Source organism: Podarcis tiliguerta (genome assembly GCF_965153285.1).
Source record: "Podarcis tiliguerta genome assembly, chromosome: 2".
In the NCBI taxonomy this organism is placed as follows: Eukaryota; Metazoa; Chordata; class Lepidosauria; order Squamata; family Lacertidae; genus Podarcis; species Podarcis tiliguerta.
Genome location: NC_139535.1, coordinates 61,134,369 through 61,159,693, shown reverse-complemented (window position 1 = coordinate 61,159,693; position 25,325 = coordinate 61,134,369). Strand labels below are relative to the sequence as shown.

The 25,325-nt window shown below is 44.4% G+C and overlaps 1 protein-coding gene across 1 annotated transcript; it reads left to right on the top strand.

Annotated features, from left to right (window-relative positions):
* Window positions 1–939: 939 nt before the first annotated feature.
* Window positions 940–17,677, top strand: SMIM3 (small integral membrane protein 3). The gene is made up of 2 exons (XM_083424455.1): window positions 940–1,327; window positions 15,643–17,677. The coding sequence occupies exon 2, from the start codon at window positions 15,660–15,662 to the stop codon at window positions 15,843–15,845; it is 186 nt and encodes a 61-aa protein (XP_083280581.1). The 5' UTR covers window positions 940–1,327; window positions 15,643–15,659; the 3' UTR covers window positions 15,846–17,677.
* The last annotated feature ends 7,648 nt before the right edge of the window (window positions 17,678–25,325 follow it).

The following is a 25,325-nucleotide window of genomic DNA, read 5'->3' as shown; positions in this document are numbered from 1 at the left end:
TGCAATTCTCTTTTTTATTCTTATTTCATGCACTACAGGGCAAAGTCCTGACATTAATGATTCCAGTGCTGAACCTCAAGTGAAGTCTTGCATATGTTCACATTCTGGGGCCAGTTGCTTATCTACATGAATGCATTTTACTTCCGCATAGGAAAACCACATGTACTCTGTGATACTAAGTAAAAGTGTGGAAAATGTGCATGTTCCATGCAACAGGAAGTTGAGAGAAATGGATCTAATGAAGTAAGCTCTTCCTTAAGAAAACTCACATTACAGCATGTTCCCTGGTCTTTAAGGTGCCACCAAACTCTTTGCTATGATGGTGGGTTCTCACCAGGTCTACATGTGTATGTCTGCGTATGTCAGAGTTTTTATTTTGTGTAAAGCAGCTCATATATCACTGTGGCCATGAGTGCACGTTTCCATTGGGTCTAGGGGCTATTCCAGACCCAGAAATCTTTTAAAATTAACATCAGTGTGTTTTTTTCCTTAAAAAATGTTTAGGGGTACTCTCATTTTGACTCAATAAAATCACCATTTTATAGTTCAAATCGGGAAAAATAAATACAGTAAATGGACAAAAGTACAAAGATTCTCAAAATGTTTAGGGGTATGCGTCCCCCTGCATCCCTCCAGAAAAAAGCACTGATTAACATATATCATATATAATATCTCATGCATGATATCATACATGATAATCACCCATCATACTGTATATCCAGCATAAATAAATGCTTCATTGTTATACAGCCATGTTGGTTTGTTTTTCTTTTTTCTTTGACAAGCTACTTTATACTTAATCAAATATCTCCTCGTCATGCTATTTCTGATGAGAAGGTATACAACTGGATACTACTGGTATATCAGTCAAACCTATCAAATCAAACTAAGGTTTTCCACTTCGCATGTGGCCACTAGGTGGCCCGCTCGCCTTTGATGTCGCGGGGGCGGGGCGTAGTAGCGCGGCTGCCCAGCCGAAGCCTGACCTTCCCAGCAGCGCAAACGAGGCGAGCGCGGAGTTCCAGCGCGCGGAGCAAGCGAGAGGGAAACTTTCGCTTTTGTTCGAATTCCCTTTTCCGGGCGTGGGAGGCGGCATCCCGTTGGCCAGAGCAGGGTCTGCGGGGTGGAAGTTGTCCGCCGGGCTCGGAGAAAGAGGATCCCACCTGCCGGGTGTGCGTGAACTTACTCCCCACTTTTCTTCGTCCAGTTATTCGGCGGCCGCGGATTTTGCGCTGCTTTGGACCAGACGCTCGCAAGCCGAGCAGGCGACTCTCCAGGCGGGGTTTGGAAGCAGCCCGGAGACTCAAGAGCAGCATAAGAAACTCCTGTAAGTCCTCTTTGTAGCGATGAGTAGCGACTTGTCCGTGAATTTTTACTCTCGTGAGAGGCGAGTGCCACGATTTCTTTTGCTTGCTTGCTTTATTCGTGCGCTTTCATATTCCTCCAACACCTTCTTCATGTCAGTTTCTCTTCACTTCCTTTCCCGTTTGCATTTAGCATTGCTCCGATTTTTGTTTGCTTGCTTGTTTGCCTTGGAGATCAGTAATAGTTTTAAGTCCCAAGGGAAATTCCACAAGTAGCTCGTCAATAAGAAAGGGCTCTATCCATGCCATCTTTGATATTCATTTCAGAAAGTCATTAGATAATTTTTTTCAGGAAAGTGAGTGATCTTACCCTGCAAGACCCATTTGTAAGTTTCCTTCTACACTGGGGCATTTAAGGTGGTAGCAAACCTTCTCTTACGACTATTTTATTCTGGTGAGCATTGCTTAAGCTAAACATTTGACACATGCGCACACATTTATATATCTGCATATGCTGCTCTTTTAGATATGCCTGTGCTGTTTTACTGCTGTTCGTTTTATAGTTAGCTTTTTTCCTGTGGTTTATAATATAAACATGAGATCTTTAAATGTGCATTGCATGTATTCTTGCCTACCATTTTTATAGCAACTAGTGTAAAGCTATCACTAACAAAAACGATGAGATGAAACCAAGATGTAAAAATGTTGTGCGGTTTGCTGTTCGTATCCTGGTTTTTGGCAGTAGTTCCTCTGTTGTTGGATCCTTATCTCCAGACTGTTTCCGAAAGGCAATTGTTTTCCTTCATTTCCCTATAGCAAAATATGGGGAAAACCCATGGAGTTGGGCACATGCGATGACTAGACATAGTTAATCCACCACATGCATATGCAGAGGGAAGCCAGTACCTATAACAGTGATGCTTACATTAATCACCTGTGATGGCCTATGTACATTATACATTTTGTTGCCCACACAGTGTTGTGTAACTGTCTCTATTCCCAGCAGCAAAATGACGCCAATTTAGTACTTATCCAAAGGAATTGCAGTGAGCTGGAATTCATTGGCATGTCTAATTGCCTTTATCGGTTTTTGAAAAAGAATTGGGAGTGGCTCTCAGGCTACAGAATGTATATGATCTCCCATATGGGTATGCGTTTGATCGTTTCAGATGACATTCTGTTATTTTCATTTTTCACTTTCTCTTGGTTTTCAACCCATTTCTGGTTAGTGCATTTGCAGTCTTCTTTATGCAGCTGATCAGAAATGGACAATTGCAAGGCGTGTCACCAGGTTCATCTTTTGATTCAAAGAGATAAACACATTCCTACTCTTGTCCGTTTAATTGTGACAGACGTACCTAAATGCAAAGAAAGTCAAATATAAGGTTGGAAGTTTTATGTTGCTTGTATGAATTTCATAACCATACTAACCACAGATGTGCTGTGTCTTTATTTTGTTTTTTTCCTCCCCTCTTTCCTTTATAGCTTATCTGGCATGAACAAAAGCTTAGGGAAAGCTTCCTATCTGCTATGTTTTCCACTTTCCAAGAAACCCTTTGAAGTTTTAAAGGAAAGACTGGATAGGGATGCTTTTGATATTTTTAAAAAATCTCTATTAGTTCAGGCATTTGGAAAAGATTGGGTGTGGTACAGCACAAGATGTTGAACAAGATGAACTACTGTTCAACTCCTTTTTCGTTCTTGGATTATGTGTATGACTCTGGACAAGTCCTTTATTTTTCAGCTTCTCTTACCTGTCTGTGAAATGGAAATAACAGCAATTCAGCTCACAGGATTGTTGTGACATTAAGGGCGGGCATGAAATAAAGATGGTAAAGGACATTGCAAATTACCAGCAATACTAACAAATTCCACTGTGTTCTAAATCACTTGGTAGCTTTCTGCCACACAGCCTATCACATACAGTGTGCAGTGTGCCAGTTTGCCATCATTTAGATGTCTGCACCCTTAACTGTTGTACCATTTGTATTTTGATCAGTAGTGTTTGGGCACTGACTTAGCACTGGATATTCCGCTGTTTCTCTTGTGCTGCTTTTGAGAGACATTTGGCTGGTTTAGACAATAGTCGAAGAAGCTGTCCACCGCAAGGCATGCTTCCTCCTCCATCTCTAGCCATCCATACTGAAATGGCCTGTCTGGATGTGAATGAGCACATGTCAAATCCTACACACATGTAGAGGAAATTGACACGTCTGGTTCCCAAATAAAACCCAGAAATCAACTGCACGCTTTTAAGCCTTTACATGTCATCTTATTACTATTTATTGCATTTAGGTTTGGTTTTCTTTTTAATTTTCAAATTAGCTGAAATCAGTTAACAAGGAGAAAGCGAAATACAATAAACACAAACTTCCTAAAGTGCCCATGCAATAATACTATAAAACAATCCCACCACACGCTGCTAAAGTGCAGAATGTAAAATAGATGCATATTTGGATGGGTCTCGCTCGCAGGGATGGCAGGAGGCAGTGGAGATGGCAAGGCAGGTGAGCCCAAAGCAACATCCCATGCTTTGGAATTCTGGGGCTGAAGGAATTCTAGGTGAAAGCAGACAAGTGAAAGTGACATAAATGCAGATTCTCTGGTCTGGAGCCTTCAGTCTCTACCTCACAAATGGGAATTGCTCCTCCCTTACTGATGATTTGAAGGCTGCCTGCTTTCCTAGGTTCTTCATGTCCCCAGTGGGGGATGCTAACTGGTGCCAAAACTACAGTATATGGTTGTGGTTGATATATTTTGATTTTATTCTGTGAAATGCCCTGCAGGTATAGGGCGGTATATAAATTCAGTAAATAACAACAACAATCTGTTCATCATATAAAGTGATGGGGCCCCTTTACTTACTTACTTTCTTTCTTTCTTTCTTTCTTTCTTTCTTTCTTTCTCTCTCTCTCTCTCTCTCTCTCTCTGCTCTACTTCAGGCACCTAGCCAGAAACCTTGTGGTAAGGGGGGGGGGGGGAATCACTTACAGAACTGCAAGATCATAAATACAGGTATCTGTCTATGTTGGAAGGGATTTAATTGCATTGCTTCTTAATGAGCAATTGGATAGGATGCTGCCTGAAGCCTTCCCCACCCCCTCCTTATATCTCCAGTCTTAAAAAGGGCCAGAGTATTTTTTAAAAATAAAAGCTGAACCTTCAAGGAAGGACTGATAATGTTTCTGAAAAGGGACCTCCCATTAAGAGGCAGCTTCAGGCGACAGATTTGGCGTGGCATTATTAGACTACTGTATGTCCATTTTGTTTTTTAGTATTATTTTGTGGCGTGCTAAGAGCACTAATTTTATTTTTATACCTGGCCACCAAAATAATCTCAGACTGGCTTCCTCTGCTCTCAGATAAGATGCTTCCTGATTTTCATGCCTCTGCTTTGATAAGACTTCTCCCTTCGGATTTGTTTCCACTTTCTTTGGAAAGCAAGAGATTTTCCAATCAAGCAAGCTATGTGTTTTAATAACACGTCTTCCACTCCTGTTGAATTTGAAATAGATAGTAGTAGTTTTCTGCAGACAGGCAGTTTCTATCCAAGAAAGATACTTGTTAAATAAATAAACAATTAACGTTTAAGTATTGTATAGCTTACATAGGACAGAGTTTTTGTCAATTATGTTGCGTTTCTAAGGAACTGCATGACAGGAATGCCACTCCCTCCATTGTTTTTGGCAGTGTCAGGTTATTAATTGGAAACATCTATACAGTGGTACCTCAGGTTAAGAACTTAATTCGTTCCGGAGGTCCGTTCTTAACCTGAAACTGTTCTTAACCTGAAGCACCACTTTAGCTAATGGGGCCTCCTGCTGCTGCCGCACCACCGGAGCACAATTCTGTTCTCATCCTGAAGCAAAGTTCTTAACCCAAGATACTATTTCTGGGTTAGCGGAGTCTGTAACCTGAAGCGTATGTAACCTGAGGTACCACTGTACTACACTAGAGGTAGGGAACAGCGTTAGAAACTCAGATATAGAAGCTAGGAGCCAAATGACTCCTTAAACCAGGGTTACAGTCGCCAAAACGGAATGTCTAGGTGCCATATTGTGTCCAGATGTCTTAGAAGTCATATTTCCCAATATAACGTTTTGGTTCCTGAAATTCCTTCTGATTGTGCAGATAAAATATCACGAATAGAATTCTACAGGAAGCTGTTGCTAGTGTGTGAAAGCAGTCGAGATCCCAGGATCCCCAGGCACGCACCTCCAGATGGTGATGTCAGGCACCATCTTGGTACCTGGGCATCTTCATGTGGTTGCAAGTAGGTGATAGCCAGGTGCAAAATGCACATGGCGAATTTTGAACATTGGTAGTGAACCTGTGGCCCTCTGGACGTTGCTAGATTATGAAACCCATCTTCTTTTGCAACTGGCTGTTAACTGGGAAGTTGGTGGTTCAAGCCCACCCAGAGATGCTTGTGGGCAGGATTCCTGCACTGCAGGGAGTTGGACTAGTTGACCCTCAATGTTCCTTCCAACTCTACAGCTCTGTGATTCTGATAATGCCGGCTGGAGCTGATGGGAATTGGGATCCTGCAACATCTGGAGGGCCACGGGCTCCCCCCCCCCCCACCATTAGCCCTCATCAGGTGCCCAGCTGTGTACAAATTAAGGCATGGAGTGGGAGATGGGCGTCTCCATATGCACCATCAATAACTGGCACATGGATCACATGTATGGGAACCTATGCATGTTGTTGCAGGGTATGTGCCTTGGGTTTATGCAAATGGAGACCTGGAAAGATTGGAAGCTAGGGCAGAACTTGTAGAATGGACCCCAATGTGTTGGTTTCCACACACGTAAATACCCCGAATGACCCTTATAAGCAATCCAACAGGTCTGTGTGTGCCAAGGGCAGCTGCTTAATCTGTGTTGATAGCATTGCTGTAGTTATTTAATGTTTTATTTAAATATCTGCCCAGGAACAAACGTTTGAATCTTTTATCTGCCCTATGCTCTAGGCCCTGAACTGACACCCATTCATTGTTATCATTTAAGAGCAATAAGGTTGCATTGCTCTGTTCCACTGCGCACACTTTGAGCCAAGTGTTGACTTTTGCCTCTCATTTCCATTCCTGTATAATGCCATACCTTATGGATAATGGAGTTTCGTGTTTATTTGAAAGTAGCAAAGGGCTGACACATGCAATAGAATGAGGTGATGGTTGTACACTGTGGCATTTGCTCCCACAAGATGACCAACTTGGACGGCTTTAAAAGAGGATTAGGCAGATTCATAGAGCGTAAAGCAATCAATGGCTACTAGCAACAATAGCTATGTTCTGGCTCTCCTGTCAAAGGCAGGATGCTGCTGGGACTCACCATAGAAGAGAGTGCTGTTCCATCCATTTGCCATAGGATGCTGAACTAGATGGGCCTGATCCAGCAGGACTCTTCTTATGCTTTTACCCAGGTACCAATTACTAGCAGGCCCAGCTCTGGGGGGCTCTACTGCCTAATGGCTGCCTGGACTTTTGTATTTCTGGTTATGAGTTTAGGGTTGTTCCATTGTAGCCTATTAAGACAGTTGGGTTGGGGTTACTGAACCCTGTGCCCTGCTAAATTAAGTGCATCAAGTATTGTTTGATACAATATGGTAGACACCTGATATGTGGGTGAGCACCCTGTTGGTCACCCTCACAACAAGAATTAAAACTTTTCAGGTGAACTCGAAGAGCAACCCCAGCTCCTGATGTGCTGGAGTCACTTAGGAACTAGCAGGGATTTCCTTTGGAGGGGCAGGCATGTGGAGGCAGTAGCCACTGTACAACCAGATGGGGTGGTCACTTCTGGCTGGGAGGGCTGTAATGTTAGGGTAGACATAGATTTAGATGAATTTACCCCAGAAGTAGGGTGGCCAGGTGAACTGGGCAGGGCCTGCAGAAAGTAGTAACAAGAGCAACAGGTCCATTGAATCATAGAGTTGGAAGGGACCCCAAGGTCATCTAGTCCAAGCCCTTGCAATGCAGTCATCTCAGCTAAAGCATCCATGACAGATGGCCATCCAACCTCTGCTTAGAAACCTCCAAGGAAGGAGAGTCCACCACCTCCCAAGGGAAGACTGTTCCATGTTTATAGTCTTTGCATTTGAACACCCAGCAGGATGCGTTCACAATTTGAGGGAGAAATGGTTTCCATAAATCCTCAGCTCAGCAAGAATGACCATTAAAACCGGCAATGAAGAATCTCTTAAAATTTGAGTAACTTGCTCTTGAATCTTCTCCAAGCTCCACCAAACTCTCTCATTTCATTAAACACCAGGATTCAGAGCACAGTGCCTGTTGGGTCCCCACCCCCTTTTGTCTGTCGGCAAGCTGGTTTAAATGTGGAGCCCCCTGTGCTGCGTGATAGTAATAAATAGGTTTGTGGGTTTCTTACAAACAGCCTGTGTTTTAACAAGTAATCCCTTGAAGGCATTAAGATGGGTGTAGCCTGGCCTTTGAATCTCCACAGGTTTTGACGTCATGTTATCTTTCTGATCTGGAGCACTTAAGAGAATTGGCACAGTGACTCCAGCTTAACCTGTTCTTGCTGATGTCAAAGTGGCAACGAGCGTCACCAAACTTCGGGGATAAATTACAAAAATGGTATAGCCAAGATGATGTCAGGCTGCTCGGTTGGGGCCGCTCGCTCATTGTACACAATCCCATGGTCACCGCATAACAAGTTGCACAGTTGTGTAAGCTTTTTCTTCATATGACATTTTTATCACACCCTGTCACTCAGATCAGCACAGCACTGGGGCCTCACAACAACCCTTTGAGGTAGGTTAAAGTGAGAGGGAATGACTTGCCCACGAGGGGCAAGTAAGTAAGCAAGGATTACTTAAGCTTCTTATACTGAAACCAAGGTCCCTTACATGATGCCTGCAGACAGCCCCTTCGCCAGCTGTCTCTTCCAGTTTTCTGTTTTGTATAATTTGTACTGTGCTGGCTGAAAAGCAATGTGCAGGCACCTAGCAAGTCTACCTTCTTCCCTCACATTTCCTAGAAATGCCTCTGGGCCACACATGGAACCCTTCATAGGAATGGAAAGGAAGAGGAAGACGCAGAGAGAGGTGTAGTCCTTCACTTCAAACCTTCTCATACTCATACACATGATGTGTGGTACTGTCTCATTTCCATGACAACAAGCATAAGAGGAAGTTAAACTGAGAAACAGGGACTGCTCCTGTGAACTTAATGGCTAAGCAGGGCTTGGTACCCAGGTCTCCTGGATCCATGCCCAACACGTTGCTCCAAAGGTTGGTGGGAGCTTTAATGTAACAACATATGGAGGACCAGATGTTCCTCATCCCTGTTCTACTCATGGTACGATCATGGCTGTCAGAAAGCTGTGTTTGAAGTCGATTGATTTTGTATTGAATTAATGGGACTCGCCGGCTTTAAATCTCAAGTATTCCAGCATCCCAGTTTAGTTCTGTGTGTGACATGAATGTGGACATGAAGTCCAAGCAAAACTAATAAGATTACTGAGGCTGCTCACGACATGAGGAAGCGTCCAGGGATCAGAGCCTGGAGCCACAAAATGTTTGTCAGTGTAGGAAATAACTGAGTTTCACTCGGAGCAAATCAACAGCTTAGATTACTGCTTGCCAGGAAGTTCATTCCAAATAACGACAGCACTAATGCACTTCTCTGTAAACGGAGCATGGAGCACACATTTTCCTGTGCTGTGCGTAGGCTCTGCCTCACACACACACTCATAGAAGGAAGGCCTTCCATTTCAGCAGAAGCTTGCCAGCAAATTCCTCCACTGAAACATGCCTCAGCCTGCCTATGACATAGGAGAGTCTTATTCCACGTAAGACTCTGACATGGAAGCCCACAAAATAGCATTGCGGTGAAACTTGAATCCCAAATTAAACTAGCACTCCCAACCAGCCTGCCCTCCCAGGAATCCTGCTCATGAATTATATTCCTGACAGAGCCACTGTGGTTATCTTTCCTAAATTTTGAACCATGATTTTTGGTTAACATTTTATTTTTCAGTTTATTGACATCTTTAGTCAATGAAGTGTCCTTTTAGGCTGCAACTAAGAGATCTACAGAACCAAGAGTAGACCAATTGCAGGGAAGCAGATTTTGGCTAAAACATAAGGAGTAACTTCTTAAAACCAAGGTCCCTTCTGCACTATATAGTTAAAACAGCCATGGCTTCCTCTACAGAATCCTGTAGAGATTTAAAGTGTCAGCATTGTTAGAAGTTTCCCTGTTTCCCTCACAGAGCTACAATTTGCAGAGTCATTCCCTCGTCTTCCTGGGGTACTAAAATAAAATTGTGTACACACACACATATAATAAAATAAAACAAACTATTTTAAAACAACAACAGCACACATGTAAGAACAATTCATATCCATCACAGATAGCAACTGGAATAAAAAGCTCTGTTTAGAAAGCTTGTGGAAAGAGGAATGTTTTTAGCAGGCACTGAAATGACAGTAGTAGAGAAGGCATTGATCTGATATATAATGTAACCAAAGGTGCCACCACTCTCAAAGTCTGATTCTGACCTTGTGAAGAATGCACTTCCTGATAGCATGGTCTCTGCAGGATGCCCTCTCCTTCAGAATGTAGTGATTGGTTGGTTAGGCAGAAGGTGAGATGAACTTTTGAGTAACCTAATCCCAAGCTGTACATGGCTTTATGCAGCAATACCAGCACCTGGAGCCTAGCCCAGTAGCTAATTGGCAGCCAGTGCAGTTATTTCCACAATGACTTACTAGATTCTGCCCCACATTTTGCATGAGGTGGCAGCTTCCAAGTCCTGCCCCACATACAGCACATTGCAGCAACCAACCTGGAGGTTACTGGATGACTGCGATTAGGCTGCCCCAACCCAGAAATGGCTGTAGCTCTCTTCCCAACTGAAGCTGGTAAAAGTCACTCCTAGTCACTGAGATCACCTGGGCCTCTAAGCGACAGAGATGCGGGAGTACAACCCCAATCGAAAGCAGACTCAGGAACGGCCCATCCATGTTGCCTCCATCTGCCCAGGATTTATAGTCAGTTTATCGGCCCCCGCCTAACCCACCACCAAGTCCAGGCACTAAGTTCAGGGCTTGCACAGCCTCTCCTGATTCAGAAGTTGCAGAGAAACATCAACATGACACCTCCATTTCCCATTAGTAGCAGACATTTTTATAGCATGTATTTACAGTTGAGTGCCACAGTTGGTTCTTATTGAGATGATTGGTTACCACAGCAGAGGTTAGCATTTTTCATACTTCGTCAGTGGTTCTGAATTAGGATAGTCCTAGGACAAAATTCCTCATGAAAAGTCGTGGCAAATAGGTCTGCTGAAACAACAATTGCATGTCCTTTTCTTCTTGCATACATGATAGCAGTTTTGTTCCACTAAGGCTTATCCTAAAGTGGACATTTTCTCTGTATTTTTATAACTTACTTTGCCAGGAAGGGGACGAGCCGCTTTTTTGATCTAGGACATTAAACAGCAGTTGGAGTCCAACAAAATCTGGAAGGCCACAGGATTCCCATCCCTGGTTACAATTATTTACATTTATTTATTTATAACCTGCCTTTCAGGATACAAATCCTTCCAAAGTGGCTTGCAACTAACTACATATTTTAAAAACACAATAAACAACATGTTAAAAAGTTACCAGGATCTTTCCCACAGGGCAGCTGATGGTAGATCACCCTAGGTTGGGCGGAGGGAGGTAGTCTGAGGTGGTCTTCTTAGGAAATACTGTGTTTTGATGTGTTTTCCCCAAAGCACTTTTGATCTGAATTGAGAAACAGAATGATGTGGCTGTGTTTTGAGCTGATAATGTGTACAAAGCCTTAGTCCGGATTCGACCCATTGACAGAATCAGGTGTTGAGCCTCTTGTTGAGAAAGATTGGATTGGTTTGCTTTGTAGGCTGATGTTGACTGGAGAGGCAGGCAAGCAAGCAAGCAAGCAAGCAAGCAAATAAATAAATAAATAAATGTTAACAGGATCAAAAGATCAGGGTGGGAAACAGCAACGTATCCAGCTGGCAGGGGTTTGCGCACAGTTTGGTGTCATCAGCTGCTTCATTCGTGTAAAGAAACGGATTTCGTGACTCAGGAAACCATGATTAAGTACAGGTGAGATGCCTCAAGGCTGCTGAATCAGACACGAAATCTGCGTCAACGCCTACTGTAGTTTAAATATACACAGAGGCAGTCCGTGTGACTGGAGATTTGGCAAGGATTTTTTACTCCATCACTAACTTTATTTGCCCAGGCAAAATCTTCCCTGGAGACTGGACAGATGAGAGGGAGGGTCCCATGGGCATAGAAGCTGCAAGCTTCCTACCAGAGCCAGTTCTGCCATTGGGCAAAGTAAGGTCTCAGGCAGCATATATCCTCCTGAGCTCCCTGACCAAACTGTTCTGTTGGAGAAGAGAGCTGTGCGTCACACACTTTGCCATCCACATTTATATCTATCCTGCTGACCTCCCTCAGGGGCAGGGCAGGGCCCCTTTGCTAGTACCGAAGCAGGAGGCACTATGAATGGGTGTGCATCATTTTATCCTTTGCCTCAGGCAGCCAAATGTCTTGGGCCAGCCTTGCTTCATACATAGACACACTCCGGCAGTTCATGGGACACCAGCTGGATTCGTCCAGGAGAAGAGAGGGCGAGGGAGAGAACTGCAGCAATTTATTAGCCTGGGATGTCCAATGTTTCTCATTAAGGTAGATAGTATTGTGCAGATACTGGTCTGTATGTTGAGGTTAAGGTGATGAAATTCAGGGCTATAACTCTTTTTGGTTGAGGGGCTGAGAACTTTAGATGCTTGTGTTTGGAGAGGAAAAGGGCCTTGCACAGGCCCTGTTCTGATCCTTTGAACCCAGAAATGGGGACTCTGTGGGCATCAGGGAAATCCTCTGCAGGCACATATGCACCCCATGGGTGCCACACTGGCAACTTCTGCCCTATGGTATGTTTTCCCACCTTCCTCTTCTTGCAGATATATATACACATCTGTGCAGTTACCAAAAAAGGTAGTGGGGAATATTTTGGGAGGGCAATTGCTTCTTCTTGAATCATCCCTGCTAGATTAAAAAAGCAAACAGGTGTCAGCTTGCCTGAAGTTGGACAGCAAACTGATCAGAATGGTTCATTGCAGATACTCAGTGCCTCTATGACTGCAGACTAATCCAGCAAAGCATATTCTGCTGTGGCAATATGCTGCTGAGAGAGAAGAGACTCTGGCTACTTACAATTGATTGGATGGGAGCCAAATTGCTTGCTTTTGAGCTGACTCATTACAGAACTTATTACACACACACACACACACACACACACACAAACAAACACACACACTGTGCATATCTATTTAATCTATCTATTCTTTAAGTCATCCATTGGTGTTGATAGGAACTTGTAAAAGGAGGCAAAGAACCAGGGGACACCCCCCCCCCATAGTGGAGGACAACATCGCAATTAGGTAGCTCACACACAACTGAACAATTCCTCTCCCTCCCCTGCCCCCCACTGTTCCATTTTTAAGGCACATTTTCACATTCAGATGGCATAAATGATGTACGGTATCTCATTTTTTTTAGCATACAAAAGGCCTGCCAGTTTGCAGAGAATCTGTGATGTTGCTTGAGAAGAATTAAACACTGATATCCTGCAGTACTTCCGGGGTTTTTAATGGGTACAATTCTTAGGCCAGGTAGAGAGCTCTAGAGGGCCACATCTGGCCTGTAGATCTGATGTTCCTCATCCTTGTTTTGAAATACCGTATTTTTCGCCCCATAGGATGCACTTTTCCCCCTCCAAAAATGAAGGGGAAATGTGTGTGCGTCCTATGGGGCGAATGCAGGCTTTCGCTGAAGCCTGGAGAGTGAGGGGCTCGGTGCGCACTGATGCCTCTAGCTCTCCAGGCTTCAGGAAGCTATCCGCAAGCCTTGCAAGCCCGGCGGGAGTTCCCGCGGGCTCATAAGGCTTGCGGGCAGCAGCCCGAAGCACGGGGCACCCTCTGGAGGCACGAAGCACGGGGCGTCCCGCCAGGTGCGCGAGGCTTGGGGCGGCAGCCTGCAGCCTGAAGCACGGGAGCCCTCTGGAGGGCGCCCCGTGCTTCGGGCAGGTGTGTGCAAGGCTTGGGGCTGCAGCCGCGGCTGGGGGGGGGGGAATAAATTTTTTGTATTCATTTCCCCCCCCCCCCCCAAAATGAGGTGTGTCCTATGGGCCAGTGCGCCCTATAGGACGAAAAATACGGGACGAAAAATACGGTGCACCCTATAGGATGAAAAAGCCTTCCAGGCTAATTAAACTTTGGCTCTCCTGCATTAAGTCAACATGTTTCTATCTCACTGAGGGGCAGAATAGCAGAGTTGTTCATTTTTTCCATCAGATTATACAATAGTGGCGCAGTTAAAATAATGACATGTAATGAATACTAATGAAGAGCCAGCATTTTACGATGCCTTTTTATTGGAGGGTATCAGAGTACATGGTTTTCTTTTTACAGCTCCCTTCCCTCCTCAAGATACCTTATTAAACAGAACATTTCCTCACCATGTGGCTTAAGAAGTATGAACAGCAGCCCACACTCACCCTGAGAACCGCCTCCCTTCTGTGCCACCATGCACAGTTTCACATTTTGATGTTATGACCATGTGGCAGGGTTGCGCAGCAGTGTTTTGCAACAAAGCCCTCTTTTTGTTTCTGTGACATTTTGTGGAAATGCAGTCCTCTGAAATAAATAACATTCATTGTATTCTTTGATGCGCAACTGGATCAATTGTTAATTTAGCACATGCGCCAAATTATGCTCTGGCTTCGTGACCTGCTCCAGACCCTCTTTCCATTGAGTAGGAATTTGGACTTAGAAGTCCTATATCTGGGTGGGATTCAGCTAATGAATCCCTTTGACAGAAGCCTGTGCAAGGGCTTTCATTTGCACAATGGGGTTTCCTCTAGTTTTCCTGGTAGCGGTCAGGAGAATCTCCAGAACAGCACATGGAAGAAGGTGGGTGGGTGGGTGGAACTGTTCCATCTAGCAAGCTGAAATGCTTGCACTGACGGAACATTCAGCATAGTACAGTGGTACCTCAGGTTACATACGCTTCAGGTTACAGACTCCGCTATCCCAGAAATAGTACCTCAGGTTAAGAACTTTGCTTCAGGATGAGAACAGAAATCACACGGTGGCGGGGCAGCGGCAGCGGGAGGCCCTATTAGCTAAAGTAGTGCTTCAGGTTAAGAACAGTTTCAGGTTAAGAACGGACCTCCGGAACGAATTAAGATCTTAACCTGAGGTACCACTGTACAACATTGAATTCCTTCCTCTGTGTACAATATACTAGTCACTACAGCAAATTATCTGAGAAAGCCACAACACATGAAATAACATTAAATGACATCTATTTCTATGTAGTATCTGGATGGCAGGCAGCCAGCCATAGAAGTGATCCATTCCATCTGATCCCACGCAGCAGTGTTGGCACAGACCAAATCCTTACATCCTTAAGGCTGCAATCATATGCCTATTTATGTGCCAGAAACATGCTTCATTACATGAAGTGGGGCTTGAGTAAGTATTGTTGCAGTATGAGATTCCCGGGGTTCCAGGTACTTACCCAGGCTTCGTGTTTCCTTTTGGAAATGGGGCACAGCAGAGACTGCGGTGCCTTTATGATACAGTATATGGTTTATTTACACATATATACAACCTGAGCCTATGATGGAGGGGTCCACAGCATAAACACCTCAAAAGGACCTTGTTTCTCCCATAGCTGCAGCTATTGCAGAGATCAACCATTGGTGTGTCTTTCTGGCTTTCCAGCTTGCTGCTCTGCTACTGTGCCACATTATTCTTCCTAACCTCTCTGTGCTGTAAACTTTGGTTTTATTTGTTGAGGAATCCTTTGATTCTTTGTCCTCTTAATGGTCCATCACCCAGGTGATCACTTCAACAAAGGAAGCTAGGCAGGCTTAATCAGCTCTGATTAGATTTTAATCCTTGCTGGACCTGGGGATTAGAGAGGTCTGGCACCCATCTTAACACCCCAAGCATTGATTAAATTCTAACACTTACTAGATCTAGGGATTAGGGGTGTCTGGCACCCACAAACTCATAGCAATATGTGTATAGATAGGAGTGCCCTGCATGTCTTCTTCTGGAAATGATAGGAGTGCCCTTCATGTCTTCTTCTGGACTGAATGAAGTGCAGATAAGTCTTCTAACTTACATAAATTTCAAGCAGCCTATCCAAGCTCTGTTATTTCAAGGCTGGAGTTAGGGAAAGGTTATGTGCTTATCACCTGTGAGGATTGCATTTGCTCTGTGTCCTGTTTTATTGATACTTTTCTTCTTCTTTGCTTTAGGGAGGAACAGGAAGAGCATGGATGTTTTGGGAAGCATAGAGCCCACACAGCTTCCCCTTCCAAAGCACATCTTGGAAGTGTGGGTCATCGTCCTGATCATCCTGGTCACCATCGTTGTCATGACATCCCTGCTCTTGTGCCCAGCGACAGCAGTGATCATTTACAGAGTCCGGACACACCCGATACATAATGGAGCCGTGTGAAACTTGCTTCCATGTCACTATGTTTGGCTTTGCTTTTGAGAAACATGGGGGCGGGGGAAGGATTATAGGGAAACTGTCAGTTTATCAGGCTTTCTCTGACACCAGGCCAAGATCTGAGGAGACAATGGAGGCATGCCAACAAGAATATGACAGCAGCACAGAGACTATGATCATGTGACGAGGACATCACATGTCACCAGAAGTGCCCCAGAAGCCTGGCTGCACAATACAAACTGTTTCCCTAATGCTCCACATCCAGGACTTTATCTCCAGTTATGGAATCAAGTTGGCTGGTTCAGGATTCCAGATGGTTCTTGTTTTGGATTTTTGGTGTGTCCTTTTATTTGAAAAATGGTTCTTCATGTTTACTGGGCAAGCTGTTCCAAAGGACTAAGGAATTGGCAAAAACAGATGTCAGAAAGGAATAATGAAATGTAATCCAAAAAAACCCTTCCATGTAGATTCCAGATGTGGAAACACAACCTGTTTTATCTATCCCCTTCAAATTGAGACATAGGCATAGACGTATTCGGTAAAAACCATGTGGGGGAAAGCTTTGATTGCTCCCAGCTGGAATTTTGGTCATTCTTTCTTTCCTCCAAGATCCCTCTAATCCAAACAGCAGCAGCCGAAAAGGAATTGGGGCGGGGGGGGGGGGAGGGGAGAGAAATGAGATGTAGGTAGATAAGTGAAGTAATTGTATTTGTGGTATACAGTTACAAAATGATTCGTCATTAAACATCAATTTTTAAGGAACCTAATAAAATCTAATGCAAAAAAAAAAAGAGGAGGGGAGAATGAGATTTGAACAAAGTAATTTGCTGTCAGGGAACAGTTTAGAATAAGGTTACCAGATTTTTTTCAATGAATCCGGAGACACTTTTCAACTTCAATAGGAATGATAGGATTTTGTCAGGGGACTGATTTGTAAATCCGGGGACTGTCCCCGGGAAACGGGGACGTCTGGTAACCTTAGTTTAGAATGTGGCAATGAAAAAATTGAGCGAAAGAGGCTTTATTTTGCTGCTGGGTTTGTGAAACTCTGTGCATCTTGTAGTTCTGTGAATGGGATGGGAGGGCCTTTCCTAGTTGTACTGAAGGAATGGCAACTAGGGAATAAACTTGTAAAGACTGGGGATCTTTGCAGTTGTGATGCGATACAAGTAGTTTGGCTGTTCCATCCATCCCCCTGTTTCACACGCACCCTCAGGCAACTGTCCATTAATCTACTAATGAGGTTACTAGATGTTTATTTCTGCCTGACAACAGTGAACATATGATTGGCATGAGCATGCAACAATTTATTGTAGTTCCTGCATGATTCATTTCCCTTCTCTGCTACTGCTGGCCTCTACTTCTGTGTCTTTACTGCTGGCCTCTACTTCTGTGTCTTTTCTTGACAGTCATCTGTTCCCGCATACGGCAGAACTGGCAACTCCTAGTCCAAAGAGGGCTCTTGGGCCTTCACTGTCTGCACACCGGGAAAAGGTTCAGCAGCTATTCTTGCTGCTATGTGGTGTTGAAGGAAGACTCAAGATCGGCCAGACCTCTCCCTTCCGCTCAGCCACAGGTGGCACTGCCACATCCTGCCAGGCCAGGTGTTAGGAGACGTTGTCCGTTCGTAGTTCAGAGCTGGCGATAGTCTACTTATAAATCTGTTTTTATGGAAAGAAACACTCCACCCTGTGAAAAATGGTTTCAGAGGTTTGAGTAGAATTTGTTTGTGTATTGTACATAAAAGTGGGTGCATTTCCATTCATTGTATCAGCAGTAAACTCCTCCTGAAACTGTGATATTGTGGCAAATCCATGTAATAAACGTTTGTTATTTTATTTTATCACATTTGTGAACAGCTTATTGTGAAACATCTCAAAATGATTTCGCAGTAGAAGCATCAGCGGTTAAAAACAATTCCATATTTTTTAAAATAAGGTCTTTCGTATGACCCAACAGACAATGGAAATAACACCTCTCTGATGTGTAATGGGAAGGAAATAACAATAACAATAACAACAATAATATAAAATTAATAATGGTAGTAGTTTTATTTGTACCCTTCCCATCTGACTCAGTTGCCCCCACACTGAAGGTCTGGTTCCTATTTTGGTTGAATGAATCTCCTGCTATCATGCAGGAGAGACGCTCTCTTGCAGAGCACAGTGTTTGATCAAGTATATAAGGGGTTAGACTGTCTTTTAGGTTGTTTTGTGCACAACTATCATCTCAATATCAGGCATTGTTGAATTAACTGCCTGCTTTTATTCTTGGTCTTTCTACACTAGTCTCATTTCTGCAATGACTCCTGATCGTTCCTATATGAGCACTCGTGAGTGACACCAATCTCATAGTGCAATCTGGCTGAGCATCCTTGCATCTTATGTATGGTTATTATGGGCTGTCTCAAATAGAAAATTGGTGTTGCTCATTTTCATGTTCTTCCTATTCCCTGCCTCTGGGGTAGCCAGCATGAAACCCCTCAGAAGCATGGCTAATGGTCTGGGACAATGGGAGCCAAGAGTCCACAAAATCTGGAGGGCACCACCTTGGCTATTGCTGCCCTACCCCATGCTCTGCAATTCCTCATTTTTCGTCCTGGGACACAGGAAAGCTCATCTCTCTCTTTTTTTAGAATTTCAATTAGAAATAAATATACACCACTTTCAACAAAGCAAAACATGAACACCAAAATAGAAAGAGCAGTGCAATTTGCAGTCAAAGATAGGAAAGAACATCAACAGGTGAAAATTCATCTCTAATTGTTAGATGACTAGGAATGGGAGCTTACAGTCAAGATCTGCCATTACTGCACACATTCTTCATGTACAGAAATAGCAAAAAGAGTAGCTCGAGGTGCTAAGAACAAAGGTTTTTTAAAATCCCACTGGTGATGTGATGTTTGAGACACATAACCTATACCTTGTTGACAACATATTTTCTTTCTGTAGGGGGTTGGGACAGGATGTGAATTTAATCTCATCTCAACCATGGCTCACGTCACTGTCATATGCACATTTTGCCGAATTTTCTCATAAGGTTTGAGTTTGACCTTGACGAAAGCCAAACACACGAGGGCTTTCTTAGGTAATGAAATGAGTCAGATTGCAGCCTGATATAAATCAGAGTCAGAGAAATTGTTTTCTTTGCTTACATCCTGTTTCTTGTAGCTGGGTGGGAAGTGAATAAATTAAATATAGGAAGCTGTCTTAAAATGAACCAGACCATTGATTCACCTAGTTCAGTATTGTCTACACTGGCTCCAGGGTTGCAGATAGGGAATATTGTCAGTCCCAGCTGGAGATGCCTGGGATTGAATCTGGGACCTTCTGTATTCAAAGCAGATGCTCTACTATTGACCCACAGATCTTCTCATGCTCTCCACACATTCCAAAGTGGTTTTTGTTGGGAGTTTCACATGTCTGGTGGCTGTTAACCATTACGCTGCAAAGAGCTACCAATCAAGACAAGTAATAGTGGTTTTGACAGTAGCTCTTTGGAGGTATTTAAAGAAGGAAGACCGGGTGTCAGGCTGAATGTGGGCCTACCACGAACATGTCATGGCACTACAGAAGTGCAGAAATAGTGGATGGAGCTAAATGTCTGAATATGGTAGGAAGGGCTCCTCTGAGTGCTCCGCCATAGGAGCAAGTGGCTGCTGTCAATGCAAGTTCAGCCCCCCTCCCCCATGCCTATATTGCTTGACATCTAGCGCATCAACAAGCAGCATCTACATGGTTGGTATGAGTCATATCAATCAACCACATTAAACAAGCACATTGGAATTAGTGCAGGAAGCTCACCATTACCATGATGTACCATGTATATTATGTTTTAATCCCAGCCTTAAGAGAGGAGACTTGTGATCACAAAGTGCCTAGATTAGTGGTTGAGCTAAACCTAAATTTACCTGTTCTTGTCATACTGTAAGTGGGCATTGGTCTGAGGGTTTGAGTCTAAAGGAAGAAAAACTTCCCATCAGTCTAGTCTCATTAAGGGCATCATCCGGGATCATCCTCCTAGCTGTGTCTAATGTACACAGTGAAAGTAAAAAAGGTAAAGGGACCCCTGACCATTAGGTCCAGTCATGACCAACTCTGGGGTTGCGGCGCTCATCTCGCTTTATTGTCCGAGGGAGCCGGTGTACAGCGTCCGGGTCATGTGGCCAGCATGACTAAGCCGCTTCTCGCGAACCAGAGCAGCGCACAGAAATGCCGTTTACCTTCCCACTGGAGCGGTACCTATTTATCTACTTGCAGTTTGACATGCTTTCGAACTGCTAGGTTGACAGGAGCAGTGACCGAGCAACGGGAGCTCACCCCGTCGCGGGGATTCGAACTGCCGTTCTTCTGATTGGCAAGTTCTAGGCTCTGTGTTTTAACCCACAGCGCCACCCACGTCCTACAGCGAAAGTAGTCCAGCATAAATGTTCAGAGATATGGGAACAGTTTTTAGGATCTTTCAGTCAGACTGCAGCAGAGGTCTAAATGATTGTGCTAAGTAATCATCGTCATCCTCTAAGATTTTTTAGTATGACAGAAAATAATAACGGCAGCTAAGTCTGCACATTGAATACAAACCACACACATCTTCTTTAGGGCTTATTGTTACTAAACACCAAGTGCAAGGTTGATTGATTTCTTGAAATCTTTTTAAAACCCACACATTCCCTGAGAGCTCCAATACATGTGTTTAACAGTAACCTTTAACCTCACAGATCTCCTGCAAGCAGAACTATCAGAACTATCCATTCTAATACTATACCAAGAATTGTATAGCCTCAGCCCAGTATACCTGAACGAGTGTCTCCACCTCTATCGTTCTGCCCAGACACTGAGGTCCAGTTTTGTGGGCCTTCTGGCGGTTCCCTCACTGCAAGAAGCCAACTTACAGGGAACCAGGCAGAGGGCCTTCTCGGTAGTGGTGCCTGCCCTGTGGAACGCCCTCCCATCAGATGTCAAGGAAACAAGCAGCTATCCTATTTGTAAAAGACATCTGAAGGCAGCCCTGTTTAGGGAAGTTTTTAATGTTTGATGTTTTATCATGTTTTCAATATTCTATTGGGAGCCACCCAGAGTGGCTGGGGAAACCCAGCCAGATGGGCGGGGTATAAATAATAATAATAATAATAATAATAATAATAATAATAATTGCCCCCTCTGAGTTCATTCCAAAGGAGAGATTTGAAGAGAATTCTTCCTGGTTTGAATCACAGTTTTGTCACTCTCTCAAATTAAACCCATGGAATCTAAATGCCGTTTAATCTTGTATATGGAGGAGCCAAGGATTGTTATACAGAGACTTGAAAGTACCAGTGGAAACAATGTGAAATACTTTAGATTCAATTAAGATTAATTGGATGCACTTGGGTCCATTAGTCCTAATTCTTAGGAAACAGCTTTTCTCCAAGGATTTAAAAGGAAGCACAATTAGGATAAAATCTGTTGCTTTGGAAGCAGCCTGAGTCAGTGAGCCTTTGGCCACGGAGGCAGAGTACACAGGACAGAATGAGATTCTCAGGAAAAAATAATATTTACGCAGTTGCTTATAGCCAAGACATAGTGCAGAAATACTTGGTGGTCTTGAGAGAACAGACCTAAAAAGGGAAGCACACAGATTATTTTACCTGAAAATGTTGTGCTCTGGAAGAATGACCCAGAGAACATGTTGCTTACATGCATTCATGTTCATTAGTAGCTCGCCTCTTTGCTGGACCCAAGCCAAACTGGATACAAAGTCTTGTTATGGAAAAATAAGATGGCAGTTGGTGGGGGGGGGGGTGAGGAGAGGGGAATTTATAGCATGCAATTAGAAAGGGTGCTGCCAGAAGTCAAAGGTTCTTTTAGGATTGGAAGACAATGAACACACGTATGGGTGAAGGCTACACATTCTTTATTAATGCATGCAAAGAAAATATAAAGCATAATACTACAACAAGACAACAATGCTGACATTCCCTTCATTTAGTTCCTGGAAACCACTTGGAGTAACAATGGATGTGATTCATGCATTGGCTAATGTGCAGCACCTTCTGTTGTCCAGATCTACTCCAAGTTCCAAGAGACAGGGCTTCCCTACCTCTTTATAAGTCTATTATAAAGTTGCTCTCCTAGAACTTGCACATTTTTCTAAATTATGCTGACACAGCAGATTGATAGAGTAATCATAATTGTAGTGTAGCTTACACAACCACCTTGACCATGCCAATATTCTTAAGCAGAGAAGTGGGCCGTGGTAGTCAACCAATATAGATAACTGAACTATATTAGGCTATCCCTAATATGCTTTGAAGGGATGCGGGTGGCGCTGTGGGTTAAACCACAGAGCCTAGGACTTGCTGATCAGAAGGTCGGCAGTTCGAATCCCCGTGACGGGGTGAGCGCCCGTTGCTCGGTCCCTGCTCCTGCCAACCTAGCTGTGCTGGTCCCGGGGGGAGGTTACCGTGAGGCGTGGTCAGAGTGCTTTCCTGGGTCGAGGGTCTGGAGACTGTCCACCAAGGGCGAAGCGGGGTCCAAAGCGAGGAGCCGGGCAAGGTCGGGAACTCTGGAGGAACAGGGCTGGGTGCTGGCAGAAACAGGTTTCCAACAATGTTGCTCCCGCAACCTGGGACCGGGCTGACTGGCCTTTATCTTCTCTGAGGCCAGGGGCGGTCCCGGCCCACAGGTGACCCGCCTCTCCTGGCCTTAAGGCGAGCACTCCTCTTGAGAGAACCCAGTTCCCTCCGCCTCTCTGCCCTGAGCCTCTGCAGCTCAGGAGAGGCTGGAGGGTTACTGGACCCAGGGGGAGGCTAACCTTCCCCTGACAGTGCTGGTAGAGGCGCACCTGTAGGCAATGGGTCCTCAATCACCTCCGGAGCCAGAGTGGATTCATCTGGTGTCTGCTCCTGAGGATCCGGCACAGGTGCAGGCGCTTCAGATTCAAGGCCCTGCCCCGGCTCAGCTGGCCCCGGAGGCGGGGACTCCTGTGCAGGCTGGGATTCCTCCGGTTCAGCCTCTGAATCAGATTCCCAGGCCATCACACCAGCAGTTCGAAAGCACATCAAAATGCAAGTAGATAAATAGGTACCGCTCCGGCGGGAAGGTAAATGGCATTTCCGTGTGCTGCTCTGGCTCGCCAGAAGCGGCTTAGTCATGCTGGCCACATGACACATGAGGGAGCTGTACGCCGGCTCCCTCAGCCAATAAAACGAGATGAGCGCTGCAACCCCAGAGTCGGCCACGACTGGACCTAACGGTCAGGGGTCCCTTTACCTTTAATATGCTTTGAACCACCCCGTTTATGTTCTGAACCATCCTGTGTTCTTTGGATGAAAGGCAGTACAGTGGAACCTCAGTTCCCAAACGCCTCCATTCTCGTACGTTTCAGTTCCCAAACACCGAAAGCCCAGACGTAAATGCTTCCATTTTCGAATGTTTTTCAGAACCCGAACATGAGACACGGCTTCCACTGAGTGCAAGAAGCTCGTGTAACCAATGGAAAGCCGCGCCTTGGTTTTCGAACGTTTCAGAAGCTGAACAGGCTTCTGGAATGGATTTTGTTTGGGAACAGAGGTTCCACTGTATACAAATTTAGTAGTAGTAGTAGTAAGTAGTAAAAGTAAATGACCCCTGGATGATTAAGTCCAGTCAAAGGTGACTATGGAGTTGCGGCGCTCATCTCGCTTTCAGGCCGAGGGAGCTGGCATTTGTCCATAGACAGCTTTGGGTCGTGTGGCCAGCATGACTAAACTGCTTCTGGCACAACAGAAGAACATGACGGAAACCAGAATGCATGTAAACGCCATTTACTTTCCTGCCGCAGCAGTACCTATTTATCTACTTGTACTGGTGTGCTTTTGAACTGCTAGGTTGGCAGAAGCTGGGACAGAGCAATGGGAGCTCACCTTGTCGTGTGGATTCAAACTGCCAACCTTCCGATCAGCAAGCCCAAGGGACTCAGTTGTTTAGACCACAGCGCCACCAGCATCCCTTTTTACTACTACTAGTAGTACTAATACTCCCTAAACAGGTGGCTGTTAATGTTAAAGAACCTAACATTGTCAGGTTCTGGATTTCAGGGCAGTATATAACATAAAACCAATACAATAAAAACAAAAAAATTAAAATAAAAGCAGCATTTAATAATGTATCTCCACCACAGTGACTAACCAATTTCTAATTCTTTTCCAAAACAATTGCATTAGTCCACCACATCAGATAATTATTTTCTTGAATGTCTTTTAAGGAACAGACCTTTGAAGATTTTCCAGAGAAGTAGCAAAAACAACAAAGCCTCTTGGAACATCTTAATTATTATGGCACAAGCTTTTGTGACACGAAATCCACTTTACCAGATGATGTGGGTTCTAATCCATGAAAGCTTATGTACAACAAAAGCTTATGCCATAATTAATTTGTTAGACTTCAAAGTGCTGCAAGCATTTTTCAGCATAATCCTATGCAGTTCTTCTCAGAAGTAAATCCCGTACCTTCCAACAAGCCACAGAAGAAAATTGGGACTAGGATCTTTTGGGGCTGAGTCATGTGACACATGTCTTTCCCTAAGAGAACCATAGACTCAAAAAACCATAGAGTTGGGAGGGTTCCCTGAGGGTCAACTAGTCCAACCCACTGCCATAAAACTCACCCTGCCAGGGCCGGTTTCCTGAGGCTCAGAGTGCACACTTTCTCCTTAAAGCCAGCTGCCTACAGGGAACGCAGCCAGTTAGAGGTGGAGATGGCATGTGGAGGGAGTCCAAAGGCCTGGGTATACTCCAGTTAGACTAAGAAATAAGGGGTTTATTGCTTGCTACTCATTAGATGCATGATAAGACAGACTGTGAGGATTTAACTCTCCTTTTCCTCCAGGTCAGCTCAATATATTTTGCCACCTGAGGCAAAGGACAAGATGGCGTCCTTTCCCAAGGTACCTACAGAAGCCAATTGGGCTGGCAGTGGAATCTTATTCCAATACTGGTGAAAGGAAAGGGTCTTCTACTGCATTTGTGGGCTAGTGTGGTGGTTACAGGGCAGTGCACATGGCACTCACTGCTCCGGCCACTCTGCCCACCTCAGTATCAGCCGCCTGAGGCAGCTTCCTCAGTCAGCTTTATAGTTGTACCTTAGTTCTCAAATGTAATCCATTCTGGAAGTCCATTCAACTTCCGAAAATGTTCAAAAACCAAGGCACGGCTTCCGATTGGCTGCAGGAGCTTCCTGCACTTAATTGGAAGCCACACTGGACATCCAAAGAATGTTAAAAAACCAGAACACTTACTTCCTTGTTTTCAGTGTTCGGGAGCCAAAACAGGTGAGTACCAAGGCGTTCAAGAACCAAGGTATGGCAGTCCTCCCTGGCCTCCTCCTCCTAGAGTCAAACTCTCTAAGGAATTGGTACTCCCTTCCATTATCTTTTTATCATTCTGTGGACGTTTTCAGACGGTCACTATTTTTTTTAAAAAAAAATAAAAATACAATCACATGGTTTTTCTGTTTGGAGACAGATGGG